The sequence below is a fragment of the Ischnura elegans genome, chromosome 8 (genome assembly GCF_921293095.1).
Source record: "Ischnura elegans chromosome 8, ioIscEleg1.1, whole genome shotgun sequence".
NCBI classification, from domain to species: domain Eukaryota; kingdom Metazoa; phylum Arthropoda; class Insecta; order Odonata; family Coenagrionidae; genus Ischnura; species Ischnura elegans.
This window is the reverse complement of record NC_060253.1, coordinates 92045787-92069391: the sequence shown is the minus strand read 5'-3', so window position 1 is coordinate 92069391 and position 23605 is coordinate 92045787. Positions and strand designations below refer to the sequence as shown.

Here is a 23605-nt window from a genome sequence, read left to right as displayed (position 1 = left end):
AATTAAATTCTCATCAAGTCTACCTAAAAGACAAGTAATGACGAAATATCCGAGGTTGCATCCTCATAAACGAGAAAATGTATTTCCGGTGCTCGGGGAAAGCGATAGGTCAAGCGGAACAGGGCCAAGTAACTTATTTTAACTGTGCCAGAGGGGGACAGGCTCTTATTAAGTTCAGTGACCGGAGATCAAAAGCGTCTTACCCCTTTCGGAATGGTATTGTCAAATGTTAGTGAAAACAGATTTGATACCTAAAATATAGCGTGAGGCACAATTATAAATTATGAAATACCCCCAAGAGTTAGGTGTCCTATTTAAATGTTTCAGTTTCTTTATCATAATACCAAGTATTAAAACGGAAAAATATAAGACTAGATCTATAATCTTATTATATTATTTTCGACATCATGCCGTAACGTCATGAAACATACCATATGCGTATCAAAAGTAAGACAGAAAAGAACTTAATTCACAGGTGAGGAAGGAAAGGGATAGGAACATAAAATAAAAAAAAGGTTTTCGTCGTTATGTCTGGTAATATTTCAAATAAAAGTCGACTTTAAAGAAGCTATAGAAGATGAGCATCAAAAAGAACCATAACTCTTATCACCAAATGGAAGGGAAAAGGATGTTTTTAAAGAAAATTAGTACTTCCTTATCCGGTCAAGTTAAGTGCCCGTGAAGTAAGAACATTCGCAGAAAAAGATGTAATCAAGGGAACTCACGAGACTGACCATATAAGGCGCTCAGCACTGCGTCAAGAGTGATGGTATGCTTGAAAAAAAAAGTACTACGAGAATGAAATTTGGCCCTTACGACAGGGTCAGGCCATATTTGACTCGACATTCACTCACGGAGGCAGGATATGAGATCACAGAGAGAGAGAATCCGGTCTTATTCGCGTGAGGTGCATTACAAAAAATTCTCGTCGCGACGTGCATTCAAAAACAGTGCTTGACAGCGTCGCTGAAGTTCCGTGGCAGCTTATCTCGTGCCATTCCGAATAAGAGAGTCTTGACTCCACCTCAGTGGGTGTCTTCGGATGCATACGCATCCCTGTACCCATTTGTGTAAAGCATGCTCTCCCGTGATAGTGGCAAAGTCACTCTAAATTCATGACGCGTCATACTACCTCAAAAGCGTAATACGGCTATAATAATAATAAAGCTATGATATGAATTTTGGGCTTATTATGGAACAGAAAGATGCGGAGAGAAAAATAAATTAGGTATAAAAATAGACTAAAAGCTCTCAGGGTGAAAATATTGGATAAAAGAAGTTTAAGGGAATAGAAAAACACATTCAAGAATATGAATAGGTCCTTGAATTATCTATATCAGAACGCTTTGTTAGAAATAGAATGATGTAGATAATATAAGAAGTCCTTTACATTCGATAAATGATACAATATCCTAATTCTGTCTGCCTGTTTATATTCCAAGGTGGACTTTAGTTGGGCTCATGAATTTTGTCCAACACTTGCACATTCACATTGCTGCCAACCGCAACACATTTCAGATAGTTTGATTGCATAGACTCAAGGATGATTGAAAACACAATTCCAATAGGCCAGTGTTTGCATTAGATGCGAGACGTCGCAATCGGCATGCCCGGAATGAATTTAGAGAAGCTGTTAACGCTGCCTTAATGGATGGAATGCGAATAGCATAATGTTTGAATGATATACTAGAAGTAAATACAACAAAGAAAGTCTAAATGTAACGAAACTATCGATTAATATAACCATTCTGCCGATTTAAATAGAAACCGAAAGACCTTAATGAAGGATTTCACTTCTGATTAATTGAAAAACCAGATTAGCAATCATCAATTATTCGTTAAAATATTACTTGAAAATTTGAATACAGTTGTAATGAAAGGGTTCTCCAAGCATAAAATTAAATGGACTAAATCCAAGCATGAAATTAAGATGGATAATTAATAATAACCCTTAGCCGGTGACGTGCGGTCTGAGAGACCGTTGCGTTTCTAAAATTATGAATATTTTCCAATTGCTATTTTAAAATATCTATAATCCACGTGAGCGTCATAATTTTGCATAATAAGGACATTGCACTCTTAAAATTCAACAATTCTTATTATTTATTTCTGGAAATTTGAAACTGAATTTAATTACCTGTTTTTGAGACCTCACTTCACTAATTTGGAAAAACCGGTAAACGTTATGCTGGTGGGAATAATTCAGAAAGTTGTTAAAAACAATTCCTAGTGGTTTTTAAGAATAATAATAATCAATAATTTGCAAGGAAGCATTTTTAGTTTTATAAATATGTAATTACGAAAACTACGATGATAATAATAACAACTCAAGTGTTCTTGATGTCATTTTTTTGATCCTCTTTCAAATAAAAATTTTTACTAAAAAAGTTGGTTCGTATTGGGAATACGTAATATTAAATATAAGTTTTATAATAATTGAGAAGTCAAAGAAACATTAAACTAAGCAATAAAAATTACTTTGCAACGTTTTATGAATTTTTGATTCATTGCGATCTCCCAGACCGCACGTCACTGGTAGTGTAACAAGATTTGAACGTCGCTGGTTAAGGGATAGCATGATAATAATTCTATGTTCTACAAAAATTAAATGGATTAAAATTTTTTATAAAATTATTTGTAAAATTAGGTTCCCTACTTGGCCTAATTATAGAGTATCGACCGGTCATCACTTGGTTTCCTACTCATTATCTAAGGCTATTTATTTTATACAGTTATATTTTGATTGAAAATAATAAACAATATTTCTTTTATACGTAACTTAGCCCTGGAGATTAAAGAAAGAAATCTCAACTAAGCATATTTACAATGTCATGTAGAAATTAACCTTTGTTTAGCTAATCAAAGAAAAGTCGTACAAAATGTCTTCTTTTTAAAACTTTTGGTGGTTTATTACATAATTTAGGCAAAACGAACAAAAAGGTTATTTCGAAAAGCGTGTGACAATTTAGGCATACGGACGCTTTAGCCTCTAAGACATCAAATTTCTATCCACTTCATTCGGCACATTGCCACTTCTTAGATAAAATATTTTTAGTACCTTGCTGCAGTAAACATTTATAAAAGGAAGAATTCGTAGTCTAATGAAAAAGTATAGAAATCCATCTGAGAGTAAGTTTAAAAAAATATTTGTTAGATTAAAGGGAAATGTACAATATTAACATCAAGTAATAGAACCCCATTGATTATTTTGTCAAGATAAGACATGCGATGCTTCAAACGGCATAAGAACATTCCTAGAGAACAATGTGAGATGCAAAAACGACATTGAGATCATCGAATTGAACGTTTCGAGGAGAGAAGATCATTAAAGATAGCAATTATTTGGAGAAGTGAATTTTCTTCGGGAAAAAGTTTCAATGCGTCTCTTTAGCTAGTATATTCAAAGCTCAATATAACGAGAGCCAATCGATGAAATTGCTCATGAGCAACTTCTTTCCGCATTGTTCGTTTTCTATACGTCACTTAAAATGAGGTTGTTCATGTAAGAATTAAATAAATTTGTTAATGAATGCAAAGAGGAGCTAATGAAATCTTTTTAGGCTTGACGTGATGGAAGTTCAAGAGAGAAAATTTACCTTAAATATAGTGTCGAAACCATGGTAGGTAGCGAAGCAATAAATATTACAGTGTCATAATTAGTATTGGTATTTCTATATTACCATGAACAAGGAAAGAATCCTCTTCAGAGTAGTGATGCTTAATAATGATGTAAATACATATGTAGGTATTAAATCATGTATAATGCCTGCCTTTACAGACCTGACCTTTGCTATTTCAGCCAGAAAGACATTTTGCAGCTGTAAGCAAAACTTACGGGATTTCTCACGAAATCTATCATTTTAATCGCAGGGATCCCCGAAAACATCCAAAAATATGCATTGCCACACTGTCCAGTCTCGTATGTCTGCGACGCTAAATAACAATCTCATGACGGCTGGATTCTGACGCCATGGCGCCGCGACCGATGTGATTTAAGGCAGGGAATGTAAAAAAAATAGAAAAAAGGAGAAACCTACAATAAAAAATAAATATGACTCGATGCGTAGAAAAGCGTGGGCCTTCGTAATGACCCCTTATCCACATGGAATGACAAAGGGTAGGATGTAACTTAATAAACTTCGGATGACGGGAAAAAAGATCGGATATAAATATACATATATTTCTGTATATAAAACTCCCCGGAGAATGAAAAAGGAAATGCAAGTCGCTTCGAGTTGACGTATCACCTCTCGTTTGCGAATAAATTTCGTATCCGTGATCGAAGAATAAAAGTTGTTCGCAAACTTTTTCCCGAAAATAAATCAGGATCTGTGTGGAGGCGCTACGAAAAGCAGAGGTGGGAGGAAAAGAATAATGGCAAGTCATCTTTCTTTTTAATTCTGCCGATTTGTATTTTTTTTGACCTCATGGCATTACTTTAACTCTCTGGGTGAGAAATAAACTTGTTAAGTTCAGCAATTTCCCGCAAAAGTTTGCTTCTAGGACAAAAATACACGGGAAGATGGTAACGGGTAGTAAAAATATAAGGAAAAATCTTTGTAGTTTGTACGGATGTGGGTTTGGTGGCAATAAATGAGGGTGCTAAAAATATACCAGCAAACCACTTGAGCAATGTGAGATTAAAAATATATCGCAGTCGCAATACCATTAGCATGTGTAAAAATTTATGTCCATGCCATTGGAAAGCATTTACTGGTTTTCAAACGAGTAAATTATGCATTTAGTCGTCATTGTTATTTCAATTATTCATAATAAATGCCATATAGTATTTACCTCAGGTTTGTTTGAAATTGCGTGCCATATTTTTTGGAGTAAAAGATTTACCATTATTCATGTTTTACCCTAAATGTTGTGATGGTTTTATGTGTTCACTATGTAAACTTAGGTTTTCTTACTATGATTGATTGAGTAACTACAAGATTTCATTTTTTCGTTCTGATGAGTTAGTTGTTCTGTATACCATTTGGAAATATTTGATATATTCTGTAAAAGTTTATTTTGTGAGCTCTTTTGTATGCTGTAGCCATATTATATTCTTAATGGACAATTGCCCAAGAGCAATACATATTATTATTGTTAATATTATATTTCATTGGGTAAAAATGTTTTATTCATGCTCTTATTCCTTCTCATCGTATAGTCGTTTTTAAGGGGCATCGATGACAGTTTCCCTTTCTTCGAGCAAGTTTTCAACATGCTTATATATGAAGGGGAAGAATTTAAAAGTTTCCAAAATACATTAAACTCTTTAAAAAAAACAAGGCAATGCAAAAATTGCCGAATATTCAATTGCAACTTCTTCTCACATAGAAATAATTAAGAGCAAAGAACTTGAGATTGTGTGGTTTCAGTGTATGCTCATGTCCGCTGGAAGACAGTACCTCGATATGAGAAGTATTCTGAAAAGTGGTTTATAGTCATTTTACTCCGTGATTCAACCTTAAGATTGGTTTTGGAAGGTGAGGGTAGAGATCGCTGCCGACTGAGCCTTCGGAGTGTGGAATTCACAGTTTTAGGGTAGGTAGATCAGTTCTTTTCCCTGGGCCTTCTCGTATATCGAGGATTAGTTATTTGGGTGAAGTCCGAAATCTTTACCAGGGAATTGAATCCGAAGTTTTAATTTTAGCTCCGCACTTCGTATTACAAGGGGTATAAATACTTTAAGTATATGTGCTCTTAGTCATCGTTTTCTTTTCATTATTCCCCATGCATTCATCATATTTTCATGAAATGCTTATTTATAATAACACCTAATATGTAATTATTTTTCCAATCGGAATATTAATTCGTTAGTTTGTTGTTCATATATTAACAGCGTTAATATCAAAGAGACATATTTTTTCATTATATTTAGTGCTTATATTATTGCCAATGCTCTCTCTCCATGATTGTGAAATGATAAATGGAATTTTTTTATTCCTCATCTGACATTATAGCTACGAGATAGATAAACATTTTATACTTTTAGCCATATAAAGTCCCGTGTTTTCTTATATGCTGCCAAGATTACCATAGCCATTACTCATTGCTTTAATTAGCAAATTTTTAGATTTAAGAAACTGGCTGATGACGTTTGATTCGCAGCAATAAAAATAAATTTTCTGGAAACTATACACCACCATTTTATGCAGATATAAATTAGTAAATCATACAGATGGTTATATTATGTTTTAGAAATTCATAAACAATAGAGCTACTTAGAAATATGAACAAATAAAAAATGTCAATATCACGTGAAAAGCTCAAATTATTACACAGAATTAAAAAGTAAACGTCGACTTTTTTCGTACTGCTAAAAGGAGCAGCAATAAATAACGTGAAAGACGATGCTTTGTTGCAAAAATAATCTTTCTTGGATGACCACCAATTAAAATATTAATATATAAACCAAATAAATATAAAATACCCCATCAAGCGATTTGTTTTCTTATACTTACATAAAAATTGACTACCAAAAAGCTGCCTAAAGCTAGAACAATTTAACGGAAAAAAATCAATATAATTTTCTTTCGTTAGTTTGAAAAGTAAACACTGGCTCTCTCAATGCTGCTGAGAGTGCGCAAAATCCGGAGAACGTGAAAGAAAGGATAAGGCAGCAGCAAGGACGCTGGAAGTAAATAAGGGACATCCCAGAAGTGAAAATGATGAGGAGAACAATGAGGAAAATGAAGAGGGTTTATCATGTTTATGAAGCCAGATGGGATGATGAGTGAATGATAATGGGTTGGGAGAGGGAAAGGCGGGCGTACTTTTGTTCGACAAAGAATCCCCTTTGATTGTACGCCAAACAGAATCGGAGTCGATTTACTCCCCAGAAACGACGAGCTCTGCCAGAAAATATTAAACAAAAACCTCGAGGCCGTGAAAGTAAGAATGAATGCTGAAAAAAGAAAGTGCAGTGGAATGGAAGGTGAAGTGAAAGAGAGAGGGGATGTGTATTATCCATCGCAAGAGACTGAAAAGAAAGAGGTAATGAACGAGGAGACGGGGTAGCTAGAAGGCCGTAGGGATTTCAACAATTCGATTTTGTGCTAGGATACCTATTATATTTCATGGTAGTTTTGATCCCGATATCACATTTCGTCTCATCGCGAAATTTCTCACCCGATTTATGCAATACTACAGTTAATCAAACATATCCATAACAAACCCAATTGCACAGATATTGTAATATTATCGATAAATCATCACGTATTGGAATACAATGGAGAGCCATGATATGGAATCCAATTTTGTGTGTAGATATTAATACACTGATGGTAATTGAACATACTATTTTCTAGAATTAGGTGCCCATCTTTGACGACCTCCCAATGTGTGGTCGCTGACTCAAACATTTACAATGGAATACTGAATGAATGATGAATTAACACAAAATAAATCCTCCTCTTACGAGGCAAAATTATATTTAAAAAAGGCCCAACAGTTGAAATGCACATTGTAAAATTCAGAATGTAATATTTATTACAGTAAAAAACATCAGGAATTCTTTATATATTCTGGAAAAGTTTAATAGCGCAAAGCTAGAATCAAACTCAAATGTATTAAATAACATGGCACCAAATATATTTTGTATGATACCTATAACTTGCGCGTATAAATTTTATATAATTCTACATCCTTGATACCATTGTCGATAAATACCCTGAAATGGCTTTCAATTAAATTATTAATATTTTTTTCCTATTACTTGTGGAGACATTTGTTACTTTAGCATAGAGCATTATAAATACAGGCATTTAATCCAGTGTTATCACGCACAGTTAGTCATGGAGCCCTCAGATGTTCGTTACGACTCTGGCAAAAACACGGTTTATTTCCCCTTTAGCAATAATTATTCGCGTTGGGAGTGGTATAAAATAAGTATTCTTCGCTATTCACAAGGCTACAGGGACCGCACCGTTAAGGACGCGATTAAGAACCGCCTCAATCAAAAAAATTATAATCGTGATACTGGCTTTCTTCTGAGCAAATTTCAAATCATAAATGCGCAGTTTTCAGTAGTATTTCAACCATTTATCATTGGAATTGTATGTGTCGTTACTGTGTGAAATGCATGAAGAAAGTAGCAAGCATTGGCATGAATAACCAATTCGTTTCCGAAACGTCGGCCAATATGACTGCAATAGCCTGGTGCACAGCCCGAGAAGAATACCCGAAAAATTAGCTATAGGTGCCACCCTGTCTCCTCCTCAACTTCAAAATACCATCCTTTCCGTCGTATCGCTGGAGCGGTGAGCGCATGGTATTTCTTGAATGGGAACTTGCAAAGGGACGCCGGAGGGTAGGGGAGATACGGCAGGTGGTGGAGGGGGAAGCTGTCAGCATAGGGAGCCGGCTGGGCGGCAATACCAGCTTCGCAACGGTGACGTCATCACCCTTGGCGCCTATCCACAGTAACCCCCCTCCCCTCCCCTTTCTGCAGCTCTCTGTGCTCTCCCTACCAATCGGCTGAAAATGCGACTCTTCGCGCAACCCATTTACTTGTCCGAAGAAAAAAAAAGAAAAACTAAAATAAAATAGGGAACAAGTAAGAGTTAATACACGGGCGTGGGCGTCTGTTTTTCGGCGAGGATGCAGGAACGTGGACTTTTTATGGGAAAAAATTTAACGGCAGATTTACTTTGACTCGCACTTTGCCCTAATATTTTTTCATATCTCTCTCTCTCTCTCTCTCTCTCTCTCTCTCTCTCGCCGAAGGCAATATTTTTGAAGTGACTCAAAAAGTCTTGGATGATTCATGGAAAAGGAAAAAGTCGCGACTATTTCGATTAGACTTTAAATAAGTGTGACGTTAAAGGCTGAAATTTCTATACGGAACGCTCTATGCTCTCTTCTGCGCCAGTCCCAGGTTTATCTATTCGTCATACTTATTTGGCCTCTCGTTAATCAGATTTATATATAATCTCAAATACATTTATTCCTTTTTTTATACTTCAAAAGAACATTTCATCTATCTAATTTGAATGGGGAAAATTTTTCCTTAATTGCAGCCGGACTATTAAGGACAAAATTGTCAGACAAATGTTCACCTCTTCCTGCATGGATTTCTACGAAAATTTGTTCTTTATCGGCGCATACTTTTAAACGGCATATTAAAATTTTGAGCTTTTGTCATTAAAATTAACTATCCTTGCTGGCTCCTGCAATCACATCACAATTAGGTAGTTTTTTTGGAAATTAGGACCGACCATGTTCACCGATATCAAATATGAGTTATCACGTCAGATGACAGCGTTTCGAAAAGCCTAGCAGCTTCACAGACAACATATGTATATTCTGGCATCCAAAGTATGATGACTTCACTATCTTTTACCCTATAAAATCTGATATAATCAAACTTGTTACAATCCCGGAAAGTGAAGCAAAGTTTTCATACCCATTAATTAATTGTTCTCATCTGGGATATACTGATTGATATTGTTCTGTTTCCCCGTATAATGTCGTAGCTGGGCATATTGACGCGGAGAAAAATTATATTCAATTATTTTCAATTGGCTGCAGTTGATTTCCAGAATCTAACATATATTTGTTGACCAGAACTTTTTCAAAAAATCAGCATCAACGTTATCACACATAAATTACTTTCGTAGATGAAAAATAGAGACTGGTTCCTGTGTTGACAGTCGTTATTGTATTTACATCTGTAATTTTCATCTAATTGAAACTTAAAATTTTCTATTAAAAATTGCCGTTCTCTTCATCAAGGGAAGAACAGTGAAACCAATCTTTGATTGCAAATACGGCTAATAAAAATTTCTATAAAATACCAGTTGGATTTTTTACAGAAATTTGAAAATAAAAACTTAAAAACAAGGTATCGAATCAATGTATTGCAAATGAAAACACGAATAAATAAAATGTTATTGCCCAGTAACTTACCTTGATAGAGGGTAAAATATACAAATCTAATTATAATGAACTGCTGCTAGTTTTTTGGGCAAAAATTATGATGATTTTTGAATATATATCCGTCGAAGAAATTATACTAAATGTGTCCTAATTTTGCATCTCAATTTATTAATTATGGTATTGATTTTGATTTGATTTCAGTAAAATTGTCAAAATAGTGCATTAGTACTGATATACTAAAAATGTATGATATTTAATAATAATTAATTACGTTAAACTCGTAGTAATGATTTAAATTTAAGTTATAGGCAATCGAAAGTGGCTCTGATTTTCCTGAATATATCTGAAAATTGACAATTTGGTTTGACGATCGAAATGTAAAGTGCAATCACTCGTAATTATGGAAGGAGGATTAATAGTTTAAGTATCAAACTTAGGAGTAAGTTCATCTTATACCACACATTCTGCTGTTTGCGAACTGCAATTGGGTTAGACGGAATGATCAACAAATCCTGCAGATCAGTCATCCATCACGATCATAATAGTTACGTACGCGCTCAACTCAATTACATGCTCCTTCGATTCGCTTCGGCTCGAGGCAAATCAAGGCAGTGTTCCTACCACAAACATAAGCAATAGTTTACAGAACCTCAATCATCATGAGGCGAATTCGCATAGTTGATACAAGAGAAGGCGGTGTGCCTTTTGATTTCTCGTATTCTCTTGAGATGGGCTATTAAGCTCATAAACATCAAGAGCTTGTTAGGATGTGTGCTATGAATAAAAATATAAGGAGGTATTTCATCAATTCCGTTTCGAGGCAAAAGAAAAAGTTATACAGTGTCGGTCCACTGGATAATGCTAATGTAACGATACCAAGATCGGAAACTATAGAATACCGTGAGGAAAGAGCAAAGTTTAAATTCCCTCTAATCCTATGAAATATTTACAATTTCTCGAGTATTCATGACCCATTGGATTATTATTATTCCATTCAAATGAGTAATTTCTGAATTAAACGGCAATAGAAAAGGGCAAGTTAAAGTTTATTGGAGTTTAGGTCATTTTTAATGCATGAAAAATATTACTTTGATTAAAATTAATCTCTCAATTAATCACCCTTTGTGATAAATTTATCATCCTAACCTACAAATTACACATTAATGCTGGAACACATAGTTATTGAGAAATAAATTTTGGCACTATCCAGAGTAATGGTCAAGTCCCATTGCACAGGTGCACTTGTGTTCCCAAAGTACGATTGGAATGCCGTTTTTTTTTTAACCACCCAATGCTTAAAAATGTAATTCAAAGTAAGATTATTTGTAAGAATTTCACTGCACGATAATAAAGTAAAAAATGAAAACAAGTAATTACACTATAATTTTTCTCAATTGGAGGAGTGGGGGTTGAAAATCAAAAATATGCCTCCTTGTCCAGGAAATGGCCAGTTAAACATCCATTCGCAAATAACCTAGGCATTGGGATATTGCCCAAAACCCCATCACTTAATGTGAGCAGTAAAAAAATATGGATATTGCGCTGGTGGAGAGTGTCTGTCTGCGTGTAGGAGAAGGGAATGTCCAGCGCCATAACAGCTTTCCATCCTCCACGAACCCATATCACCCTTTCCGGAACCCCTTCTCCCCAACCCCGATAGGAGTGACGTCACTTCCCGCCATCCTACTTCGGGATTTTCCCCGACTTCCTCTCCCACTAAAAATCCCCGGCCCCGTTTCATCAATCTCTTTTACCAACCAGCCACCCCTTACACTCAGGACCTAGGCTTTTTTGGCAAGTTGCCTAGGTCTTCCTCTCCTTTCCATTTTCGCCTTTCGGCTCCTCCTCCTCGCCTTCGCCGGGCCACTATATCCATTCATCCGTGTCCGCCTCAACAAGGCCGTGAAGTATCGCAGGAGACTTGAGTTCGTTCGGGTCAACGTAAGATGCTCACACGAGGCACTTTTAAAACTCATAGCGATTCGTGGAAAGGGATGCGCGCAGTTAGTGGGCGAAAATTATCGGTCATTTGTAACTAGTTAATTACAGGAAATTCATAATCCAATGCCTTTAAATGGCATTGGTTTATGATAATACAGAGAGCTTACTTAGTTTTTGAGACTCTAATTTGATTTATTTTATGCACATGGGCAGTGGAAGTGATTGGAAATGTGGTCCTCAAGAAGTGGACAACCAGAAATGAAAAAAATGCAGTGAAAAAGAAATAAAAAATTCGACAATTTTTTTATTTTTGAAAATGAGATAGAAGGCATCATCATTAGTTTGCATTGAAATGATGAGCCAAATTTTTCTATAAGATACCTTATTTGTTCTACAACTAAGCTCAAGAGTAAACATTATGGGATAGAAGAATAATTAGGCTAAATCGGCCTTGTCCACAAATTAGTTATCAGATGGCAAGAACCAAATGCCTGTTATTATAGTATAATTAAATCGAAAAGCCCTTACCTGCATGGCAAGGTGATAAAGTAAGCGATGCACATACTTTAATTGGGGGGCATAGGAGAGTTGGTTTATTTAAAAACATTTTATTCAATCCTTCGGAAGGCAATAAATAGTTAGTCTATTTATTGCCTTCCGAAGTTCCGAATTGCCTCTAAGTCCTTTTACTATCAATGCATCGTATAAATATTATTTACAGTCTTAAAGTTTATAATATTTTTCACGTGGTTTACATTTTCCCAAGCAATCATCTCGATTATTTTTTACTCATCATCTCGATTGTTGGAGTTTTTCAGCATATTTTCATAGTGAGTCGAATTTAATATTAATATATTGGAGTGAATTCTTCAATTCGAGTTGTCTTTACGAAATCTCCAAGGAAAAGGATCAAACTCTTTAATCCTATGCGGGCGTCAGCCTGATGAATATTGATTTCCAAAATCTATCGATTAAACCTAGTAATATTCTCGCTTTGAATAATTTAGGTTCTTTACTTCATTGTTTGGAGTAGAAGCAGATTTAATAATGACAATGAGAGCAAACATTATCTCAGCTGAATTCTATTTTACCTCTTATCTCTGCCTTGTTCTTCCGGTCTATTCGGCTCTTTGCGACATTCTGGAGTTTCTGTCTAGTCGAGAGAGCACTTGGGGTGCATTAACTCTCCAATAGAGGACTGCACGTATTCGAAATCACATTCACGCCGGCAAATACTAAATGTGGAGCGGATACACTCCTCTGCCAATTCTTTTTTGCTTTTCATTTTTCTGACTCGCATACGATATGTGCACATCCCCAGCGGATCCAGAGCAGGATGAGAATCTAGCACAGTAGAGACAGTGAAGATCTGCGAACAAAAGCCGTATTCGCATTAATGGTTGCAACGGGACCTTGCCCTTGTTCATGAAAAAATACGCACAACGCTAATACTGTCGGCACGAGTCCGAAATGACTCCCTCGTTTCGTTTTTTATGCGTTGATGCTGCATCTGAAGAAAGAAGCGAAATATAACTGCATTTAATAAAAGCCCTTTTTTTTCTTTTGCATTACCTCAGATAAAAGGATGCACAACAGAATCAAAGCATGAGTGGTTGTTAGCAACAATATCTATTGTTTTCTCTCAGTGCTCTACTAAGATGGCGCTAACTGCAAGCAATAAAAGAAGTAAATTGGTGGATTCTGGTGATCAATATAAATGTATTTTACTCGCTCAAGGAGATTTAAATCTAATGCTACTTTGTGTTGACTTTAAATTGACCTGAATGGTATTTGGGTTTCTTATTTACGCGTTATATTACAAGCTTTTAACAAAATAAAACCTTTACAAGTAAAATAAAAATAAAAATACAATATTTATAATACATTACCGAGTTGAAATCTAGGGAAAGAAACTTTAAGAGGATCTGTGAGTCCTTAATAGTTTCATTCAAGACTAAAGAGCTTTGTGCTACGTTCCTCAGGAACTTAAATTGTCATTCCAAATTAATTTGATGATTTTTCGAAGTTTAAGGACTGTCGATTCACTTTTGAGCTTAAAAAATATCAAATGTAGACATTCACACTTGATTTAGATCGATGAGTTAATCCCGTAGATGGTGCATTCGGATTGTATGGCTAGAATACTAAAACGAACGATTGACCCTCATAGAACGGATCACATCCATAAAACGTAAGCCATTATTCTTTCGCAAATGGACGTGAAACCAAATTGGCCCCTTAACCGTTCACATGCGTTTCTGATGGAGCTAGAAAGGTTAATTACCCACTGAGTCATCGATTCACAGTTAGACACCTCAGTTTGCGTCACTGTATTCCATTCAAAACTGCGATTAGACGGAAAATTGATAGTATAGGTCAGGGTGAACTTGAGTTGCTTCTGTCGAATAGTTTAATGCCTCGGAGCTGCGCAATTAATGGAAATACTTAAGCTAAACGAACAGGAGGAAAAACATTTCCGCCTGACCTTGAGCGACCTCTTCGAAATTAGCCGGAAATTACTGCAGAGGAAAGCAATTATGGTAGTAAGTTGCCAGGAGATAAAATCTTGTCAACTAAATTTCCGTTAAAAGTATGGGATCGTAGTTGTGACCTTAATTTGATTTCTTTGGATTGGAAATGTGGTCTGAGAGAAGGAAACAACCAGTCATGTAATCATTTCAAGCAATGCTTTAGTATTCCAATAAATGAAGAAGACTAATCATCATCAGTTTGATTGATATGAGGAGTGAAACCTTTTCTATAAGATATCTTATTTTTTCCAGAATTGAACATATTTAGTCAGGTTTCAGGAAAACTGGAGGGTGTAATTGAATTACTTGAATAAGCCTTCATTTGAGCATTATTTGCACCGAAGCTATAACAATTGAAGAAAATAAGTAAGGCAGACGTATTTTTTATCAAATTTTCATCGATACTTGGTTAAAATGTCTAGGTCATCCACAAAATGGTTATTTCGTGAAGGAATTCAAATTATTTAGTGATTTTAATGTAGTCATTAGAGGGGAAGTATTGTTACTTTTTTTTTTTTAAAGAAACTAATTCAAGGCCAATTTATCTTAGCGTACTCGGCAAGTAGCCAGAAAGACGGTATAAGGAGCTTCAGTGCCCCCTAAATTTTAATCACCCGCTGGCCTCAAGCTCTCACTTAGATAAAGAGAAAATGCCTGATATTATAGCTAATTGCTATAATATCAGGCATTTTATCTTTATCTAAGTCATTTGTGGGCATCGTCGATTTAGCAATTTGCATTCACTGGGTCAGTTGGTATTGATGAGTTTTCAATCAACTCTTCTTTTTTTACTTCTTTAATGGATTATTCTACTATCCTAGCTGTTATTGCTCTTGAGCTTTGTCTATTTAATGGAATTTTTGCACATTAGGAAATTAACTGCCTAACGCAAAATTTATTTGTTTTCTCAGGCATTTATATCAGCAAAAGAAATATGAATAAGATCATCAATTGAAATTTAATGATAAGCTGGAGGAAGAATAACGTTTGAAACACTCTATTGACTTGACAGAGATTCCAACCCTTACCTCCCTATTTCTCGTTAGGTTTGTTACAATATACATCGGTGGCTTTACCAATATTGTTCTTCAAAGCATTCTGGCTGCCAAATGGGTAAGAATGCATGTATCTAGCCCCAATTGGGCCATAGGAAAATATTGTAATAAGTTAATTCTGGAGGGTATAGGCCTTAATTACTCTCCCATCACCGAAAAAAGTTTTCAAATACTGTAAAAATAAATTTACAAATCCACCCGTACAAGTGCGGAGGTGTAGGCACGAAGAGGATTTGAAACGAAAAAAATAAAGAAATTGATGTAAAAATACGTCTAAAATGCGTATACATAACATTCGGCTTGTCCGAGAGTCGAACTCGGATTTTCAAATTCTGAATAGGGCCTACAATAGAAATTTTATGAACTAAAATAGTGCTGAATCAATTTTTCATTTAATAATTTCTATCGTCGTAATAACAGCTCCGTTATCTCGCCTATACATTTTCAGGCCCAGCCCACCAAATGGCAGTGCGGCTGACACTGTTGGCGGCCCCCCTTCTCGGAGTCACCCTGGTTCTCCTGGCTCTGCTGCCGCCCTCTAGTCACGTGGCTTCGGCCTCGGCCGCAGCCGGCGGCGCCAAGGTAACCGCGAGCACCACCACAGCCCCCAGCACCGCGCCGCGCTCCCTGCCGTGCAGCAAGACGGACGGCGATGCGAGCAGAGGGAAGAGGGACACCAAGTGCACCATGGTGGCCGCGGCGAGCAAAAGGTGACCAACACCCCCCCTAGCCAGAATGAGTGGATGTCAATGATATTTCAACGCTAGAAGAACCGGGCTCGTAAGGCTGCTTAGAAGGACCATTACCCGTCATTTTGACGGCTAGTAATAATTTAAAATATTTCTGCGATTATGTTAAACTTTATTGATAACTTCATTTAAATATAACCTTATCATTTATTTATAAATTCAACTGAATAGTTTTTTAATCATTTTACTATTAAAAATTTAAAATGAACAGCGGTCATGTCTAAATTCGTGTAGTGATTTCCTTAATAAAACATGCGTTACCGTTACAAATGCAATAGAAACGCTTAATTTCAACGCTTTAACGTGGTCTTTTAAGGTAGACAAGTAGTATAACTCAATTTCTATGTGAAAAAATTAATTATTATATATTTTAACAGAATACGAGCCATAAAAAATAAATAAAAGTCAGAAAAATGAAGACTTGAATATTTATTAATTAACAGACCGTAGTCCTAACGGTTGACAAGTAGTATAACAGAAGTAGTGTAACTATACAAACGGTCATTTTAACGTTACTGAGGGTTTAAAAATATTCAAGCCTGATTAATTTTCCCACTTGTGTGTTTCATTTTGAGCTCAGCCGGGATTTATGTCAGGCACCTTAGAGATTGACAGGACATTCCAAAATAACTCAGTCTATTAGACGCATAAATAAATGTACCAATGATGCCTGTTTTTAGGCGGGCGCAGCTGCCTATCCTCTGCTACTATTTGGTCACTAATATGGGTAGCTCCAGGCATTTACACAATTCGCTAGCCCTCAGTTATCCTGCATAATCTTCTAAAAATCTACATCGTTTGGATTTTTAATTCATTTTTTCAAGAGTTAAGAGCAGTAATTTTGGAATTACTAAACCGCAGAATGCAATTGACTCTTTAAGGTGGGAACTTATTCATGGCATTGTCGACTTCATCAAATATTTCTTCCGAATATCGGAGGAAAAGATTTTTTTTAAAATAATTATCGATTTAACTTTTCCTGGATATACAAAATAACTTATACCACTTTTTTTTAATATCAGAGCTATAGCTTTTTGTGTACGTATATCCAGGAAAAGTTATAATGGAATACCACAAAGTAAAGCAAAAGTTGGTGAATTTCATTATCGATTTTCTTTCAGGTTAACCTCTGAGGAAGCGGAGGGCACCCACATGTCCAAGAGGGCAGTACAACCCGAAGGCCTAGAGGTGCTCTCGGCCGAGAAGAGGGCCCCAAGTTCCAGTGGCTTCTTCGGCATGAGGGGCAAGAAGGGAGCAGACGGCGAGGGCGATGGAGAGGCCTTCAAGAGGGCCCCCAGCTCCAGCGGATTCTTCGGCATGCGAGGCAAGAAGGACGACCTCGCCGAGGGTCCGGACTCGGCCTACTACGATGTGGAAGACTTCGACGGAGCCGCAGACAAGCGGGCCCCCAGTTCCAGCGGATTCCTCGGCATGAGGGGCAAGAAGATCCCAATGCTAGGCTACGCCCCGTGGTACAGGGACCCTAAAAGAGCCCGACTTGGATTCTTCGGAACCCGCGGCAAGAAGAGCGACGACGAGACGGATTACTACCCCGAGGAGTTGAAGCGGGCCCCCGCTATGGGTTTCTTCGGCAGCCGCGGGAAAAAGTGGGACGATGACGGATACCAGTACGGCTGGGGTCCGGAGGACGCGGAAGGCGCCGGCCCTGGAGACAAGCGGGCCGCGCAGCACATGAACTTCTTCGGCATGAGAGGCAAGCGTGATGAAGGTGACCAGACCGAGTATGACAAGCGGGCTCCGAGCAGCGGTTTCTTCGGTATGCGCGGAAAGAAGTCCCCGGGAGTCGACGGCGAAGACTGGGCCGAAGACAAGAGAGCCCCGAGCAGCGGCTTTTTCGGTATGAGGGGCAAGAAAGATTATGGAGAAGACGGGGCTGACTACGAAGATCTCTACGGGGATCAAGCTTTCAAAAGGGCTCCCATGGGGTTCTTCGGGATGAGAGGAAAGAAGGAATACCCCGGTTACTGGTCGGAAGGAGGCGACAAACGTGCCCCGATGGGTTTCTTCGGCATGAGAGGCAAGAAGGACGGGGGCGAGTTGGATTTGGCCGGAGACGAGCTTGATCTACTCGCGGAAGAGAAGCGGGCGGCCCAGCACAACGCGTTCTTCGGCATGAGGGGCAAGAAGGCGGAGGAGGTGTCGCCGGACGGGTGGTACCAGGCGGAGGCGAAGAGGGGTCTTGCCGGTGCAGCGGTATCCGCCTGGCCGTCATCGAGGAATCCAAGCACCTTCAACTCACTGCTCGCATATCTGGCGGGGAGGGACGCAGCGATGGCCGAGGTTTCTGGTGGCTCCGGGTGGCGGCCCGTCAGGAAGAGGTTTCGCGGCAACAAGAAGGCCCCGATGGGATTCATCGGCATGAGGGGGAAGAAGGCGGACTCGCTCAGCAAGGAAGTGTGGCCCCCATCGGCGAACAGTAAGTGCGCACGAAATTATTTTACATTATAGCTTCCTTTTTCTGTCGATGAAGTATAGGTGGGTTTTTCAAAGTAGTATAGCGTTTAATCGAATGGGAAACCAGTATAGCCTTACCTTTTAGTAGGGATTCCACTAATTTGTGATTATTTTACGTATTTTATGTTCACTTATTCCTATACGTATATTATAGATTAATTTTCCGGCTTAATTGTGTGGAACTCTTTAATATTCAACATAAAGAAAGCACTCCTCTATGCCGAAAATGGGCAATAACCTTGATAATGGCATTATGTGCCGAAACTTGGAAATAAACCAGTGTTGAAATGGACAAGTGCTTTCATTATGTTATGTACTTATTTAAGCGCGTGCTGCATTTAAAACCTTGCCTTTCAATCCATATTCTCGATGGAGATATGTATAAATGATGATTGTATAAATGCAATGACATCATGAACTCTTATGATGATACTCTTGAACGAGTTAACCGTTAGCGGTAGTTTTCCATTAGTCCAAGGTTTAGTCTTGAGTTTGCTTATTTTAAATTCACCGTGCCCTGTTTCGCATTCTCTTGGTCAGTCCCTGAGACCTGGAAGCAATCGAGATGTTGAGCTTTTAGCACTCAAGTGTCACAATTAGGTTGATGTTGGTGGAAAGTGAAAAATAGAGATTCGCGCATGCGCCATATGGACATTTAGAAGACTGTTGACATCCAAGCGAACAAGTCTCCTAAATTTAACCGTTAACTTCAGGCTTAACTATGTTAAAAATTTCTATCATGGCCCATGATTCATGGAAAATAAAAGAATAAAACTTTGTTAGATCCACTTGTAAATTTAAATAGGCACGTCCTAGGGTTTCTTTGCATAGTAGCATCCACGACACACGGATCGTGCCTATTTAAATATGCAAGTGAACGGAACACAGTTCTTTTTCTTTTACTTTCCTAAAGTCTCCCAAACACTTAACGCAACGCGCCGCTGTAAATTAATGTGGGATTTTTGCTTTCTCCTGTCTTCTCGGAACTACAATGCTTGGTAAATATTTTAAAATTCAATTCGGATGTTCTCCGTCTCTCAGATTGCCCCGAAACTTTGCCACTGATTTACAGTATCGTCATAACATTTAGACTAGGGTCTCAATTGAGTAAAATGCTGCACTTTGATAATTATATGCAATTTTAACGCGAATAACATTTTAATGCAACTGAATTCGCTTATCATGCAATCATCTGTCATCATCTGATTTTAAAACTGGTTCATACAGGAAAAGATGGAGACGAGTAAAGTTTTTAAATGGTGGCGAGGGGTTGGATTCAGGGACTGGATGGCGGGTGTGGGGATATGGATAAAGAAAATAATAGCGCACTATATTATTTACTCCAGCTTGTGTTTTATTTGCTTTAGTGAAACTGAAAAAAAGTGAAACTGCGGTACCATATTTTTCTTAAATATTCAAAAGGCAATTCTTCCGTAAAATCGTTTTTCATCGATTATTTTTTATATCAAATATGCATGAATCGACAGCGACCTGTGACTAATCGTGAATTTCAAATTTTTAGGGATATCCCGTGTTGATAAGAAACAAATTAAATGAAACACCACCCTATTGAACATTATGAAGGGAAGATAACGATTACGCAGGCATTATCATTAACCAAAATTTACGTCCTTCGATTTCTATCGGCAGCAATTTCAATTTTAATTTCATACACACAGTCTTGTAGTTACCATTGCTCAAATTTAGTACCATAGTTATATCGAACTTTTCATGCCATTGGTATATAAGTCAATTTATCATTCGATGTTACAGCTGATTGTGTAAGTTCCTATTGTTGCATTCAGCTTTGTCTATTTGTGAAATGTCTGTCTCTGCTTTAATACTTGGCAGCTTTATATTGCGTGTGGTAAGTTGTCTGAAAATATATGCATCAATTCCACTACCAACCATTAATAAGGACACAGATTTTGCTTTAAAATCTGGATTCAAGATATTGGCAAAACTCTAAGATGAAGGCCTACATTAAATCAAATCATTTGAGGGCCGCTGAAGGAATGTCTTAATCTAGAAAGCCTATGGCTCATAATTTTCTTTGAAGTGCCCTTTTATGAAACTTGACAAAGTCTGCAAACTTTTGTCACTATGAGTAGAATTCATAACATCAAAGGTGAGCTTTCATTCGGCGTTATAATAAGCCTTAAGGATTATCGTTCCGTCTCATTAATCGAAGGAGTTTGCATGAGTTTTCAATTACTGTCTTGAAACGCTAGATAATTACATTTGATTAATCACTTTTGCGAGACTATTGCGGCTTTACCCCGTTAATTAGGAATATATTGCTATTTAAAGCAGTTAGCCCTTGCAGTAAGATGATATTTTATGAACGGGAGGTTAATTGGTGATCACGTGGGTTGGATTGTTGAAGTAACCCATTGAAAGTTGGAAGATGTTTATTCTGATGGAAATTCTCATATTTATCTATGCTCAGATTGGTGTATTTTTAGTGGTAGGCAACTCAAGTTTTCTGCCTGGTCAATGATGAGTAGGCGGCTGACGTTCGGCACTGAGGATCTACGCTGACTCTATTTCCGGAATATTGATCCGGTGGAAAATCCAAACAGCCTTCTACGATGCTAAGTGATGTGAACACATTAGATGTCGCAATTTGACCACAGCTCTTTTGACTCCTTCCTACAACCATTAGAGCCGTACGGGCTCGTATAACCTCCTACTGTTAATCCCAAAAACTTCGTCCCTATGTTAAAGGTACTGCCCTTTCTTGCATTCGTATCAACTGAATCAAGACTTTCGGTAGATCGGTTAGCTAGTGCAACCGAAGGACCGAGTGAACATATTAGTGATGCTTAACTATGTAAAAGAAACAATATGTGCACTTTGAAAACATTGCAATATATGCACAAAATGTAATCACTGACTCAATTTATCCATTTTTTTCTTTGGCCACCGGTTTCCCCGGGGGATTATGCTGTTGAAATTCAAATCTTAATCACACTCCGCTGACCAGCGGCTTCATGACCGAATCACTACCCCCTATTCACACAAACACACACATACCTCATCTGCACAAGCGCTCAACAGTCGCCTACCGAATCAAATCCGCTCATCTTGTGGCCCTAGTAGTACCAGATTAGCGGATTTGATTCGGTGAGCGATTTCTTAGCGTTTATGCAGCGGGGGTATCGACACACTCTACGAAACCACCTTGCGTGTAGTCCCTATTCATCGAAGATTTTTCTGCGCCCCCTATTATCAGGAATAAAAAGTAAAACTATCGCGCCTTACACCGAAAAATTACATAATAGTAGGGACTTTTGTTCCAATCCCCGCCAGCATTGGTAAAATTTTTCTTACTGATAAACTATTTTTCCAATAAAAATATGTAATCTACTTTATCCTGAATGATAATAATTAATCCTTTGCGGTCCAACGTTGAACCTGGCCCGAAATGCCTAGTGCTCAAGCCCAACGTCGATTGCAACTCGGTAGGCAGAGATTCTTCTGGGTTTCCCTCCGCGTTTATCCATTTTAGTGGACAATATTTCGCCAACGTTCCAGTTGGCTTCTTCAGGTCCACCGAAGAACCGTCAAAATCTCAGCGGAAGCGTACTTTGAATCGATTGGAACTCGTCATGACAAGGTGCTGCGATTTAACAAAGGGAATGCTTCAATAGATATCGCATATTGAAAGATTTAAAATAATAAATATTTGATTGAGGATGCATAATATTACAACTAGAAGATATTCAATTTAAACAATAAAATTGGTGCAATTTAAAGGTCAAAAAGAAATTTTGTAACTTATTTATTTTTTCCCAAAAATTAATTTGGACCAGAGTACTTGTATTTAAAAAAAATTGGACCGCAAAAGATTAAGTGCAAGTGATAAAAAATAATCACTTAATGTTATCAAACCTGCTGACGCTTCTGACGTTCTTCATCTTGCCTTGCGGGCAGGACCCGTACATGAAAAATTTGCAGCCTTCCATTTCACTCTTTAATCTAGAAATAAGTACTATGGTTGGAATGAAATTACTTTGCTTGTAGAAAAGAAAGTAATTTCATTCCAACCATATAATGGAATTCTACGAAGTAAAAGCTTCAACAATTCAGTGCAAATAAGTACTAGTTACTTGTCTTGAAAATTAATTTTGGATACCACGTAACGGATGTTCGGTATTACTAAGTAATAACCCACATGTGTTTCAAAACGCACAATCAAAAGCTAAAGTAATTCTCTCCGCGGATTGGTATTCATTGGTAGTACAAAGCGGAAAATCAACATCACGCCTTCCATGAGAAAATAAGCGTGGACTATTGCAGTCTTATTTGCAAGTATAGCTTTTCAAGGGAAAGTATCTTTTCAGAACTTTTCGTTTTCATGTCCTATTTTCTATTTAAGTCATTCCTACTTGGCTGTTTTAACGTCAGAATTTTGACCGTTTTTCTAGTGCCTTGGTAAATATTTTTAAAGGAGCCAGCAGGCAAAATATTTCTTTCATAAGAGAAAAATATTCGTATAGTAGAGATATTAAAACACGGAAAGGCTGTTTTAAAATCAGCAATTTGAGCTAATATATTTTTCTAGTGCCTTGGAATTTTTTTAAAAGGAATCACCCTCTACAGTTATGTTATCATAAGAAAATAAAATTCAAATATTAGGTATAGTAGATCACTGAAGTGTGCATCACTAGGTCTTAATTTCATTGAAATATAGGTAAATACTGCAATTCTTCTCTCAAAGTAAAGATGGCGGGGAAGACAAATATGCCTTTCATATTCTACCTCAGCGATAAAAAAGAGACTGCTTTTATGTGTTTTTTTATATCTTTGGAAGCGGTATGATGATCTATCTCTTGTTAAAAGCATTTCAATGGAAAGTGAAGGATGCTTGAGTGCTGGAAATGTTCGTATGGCTCAATCACCCAGACCATAGTCAGATCGGCAAACTTCAACCATATCAACGTATGCCACTTATGATATTAAGCGCTGTCAATTTAAG

The 23605-nt window shown here is 37.3% G+C and overlaps 1 protein-coding gene across 2 annotated transcripts in view; it reads left to right on the top strand.

Moving 5' to 3' along the window:
- LOC124163474 (tachykinins) overlaps positions 1-23605 on the top strand; it is a 420319-nt gene that overhangs the window by 281082 nt on the left and 115632 nt on the right. For both annotated transcript variants that reach the window (XM_046540399.1, XM_046540398.1), the window contains 2 exons: positions 15849-16110; positions 17271-18586. In XM_046540399.1, the coding sequence (XP_046396355.1) occupies positions 15863-16110; positions 17271-18586 (1564 nt within the window). In that variant the 5' untranslated portion in view covers positions 15849-15862. The remainder of the gene's footprint in view (positions 1-15848; positions 16111-17270; positions 18587-23605) is intronic.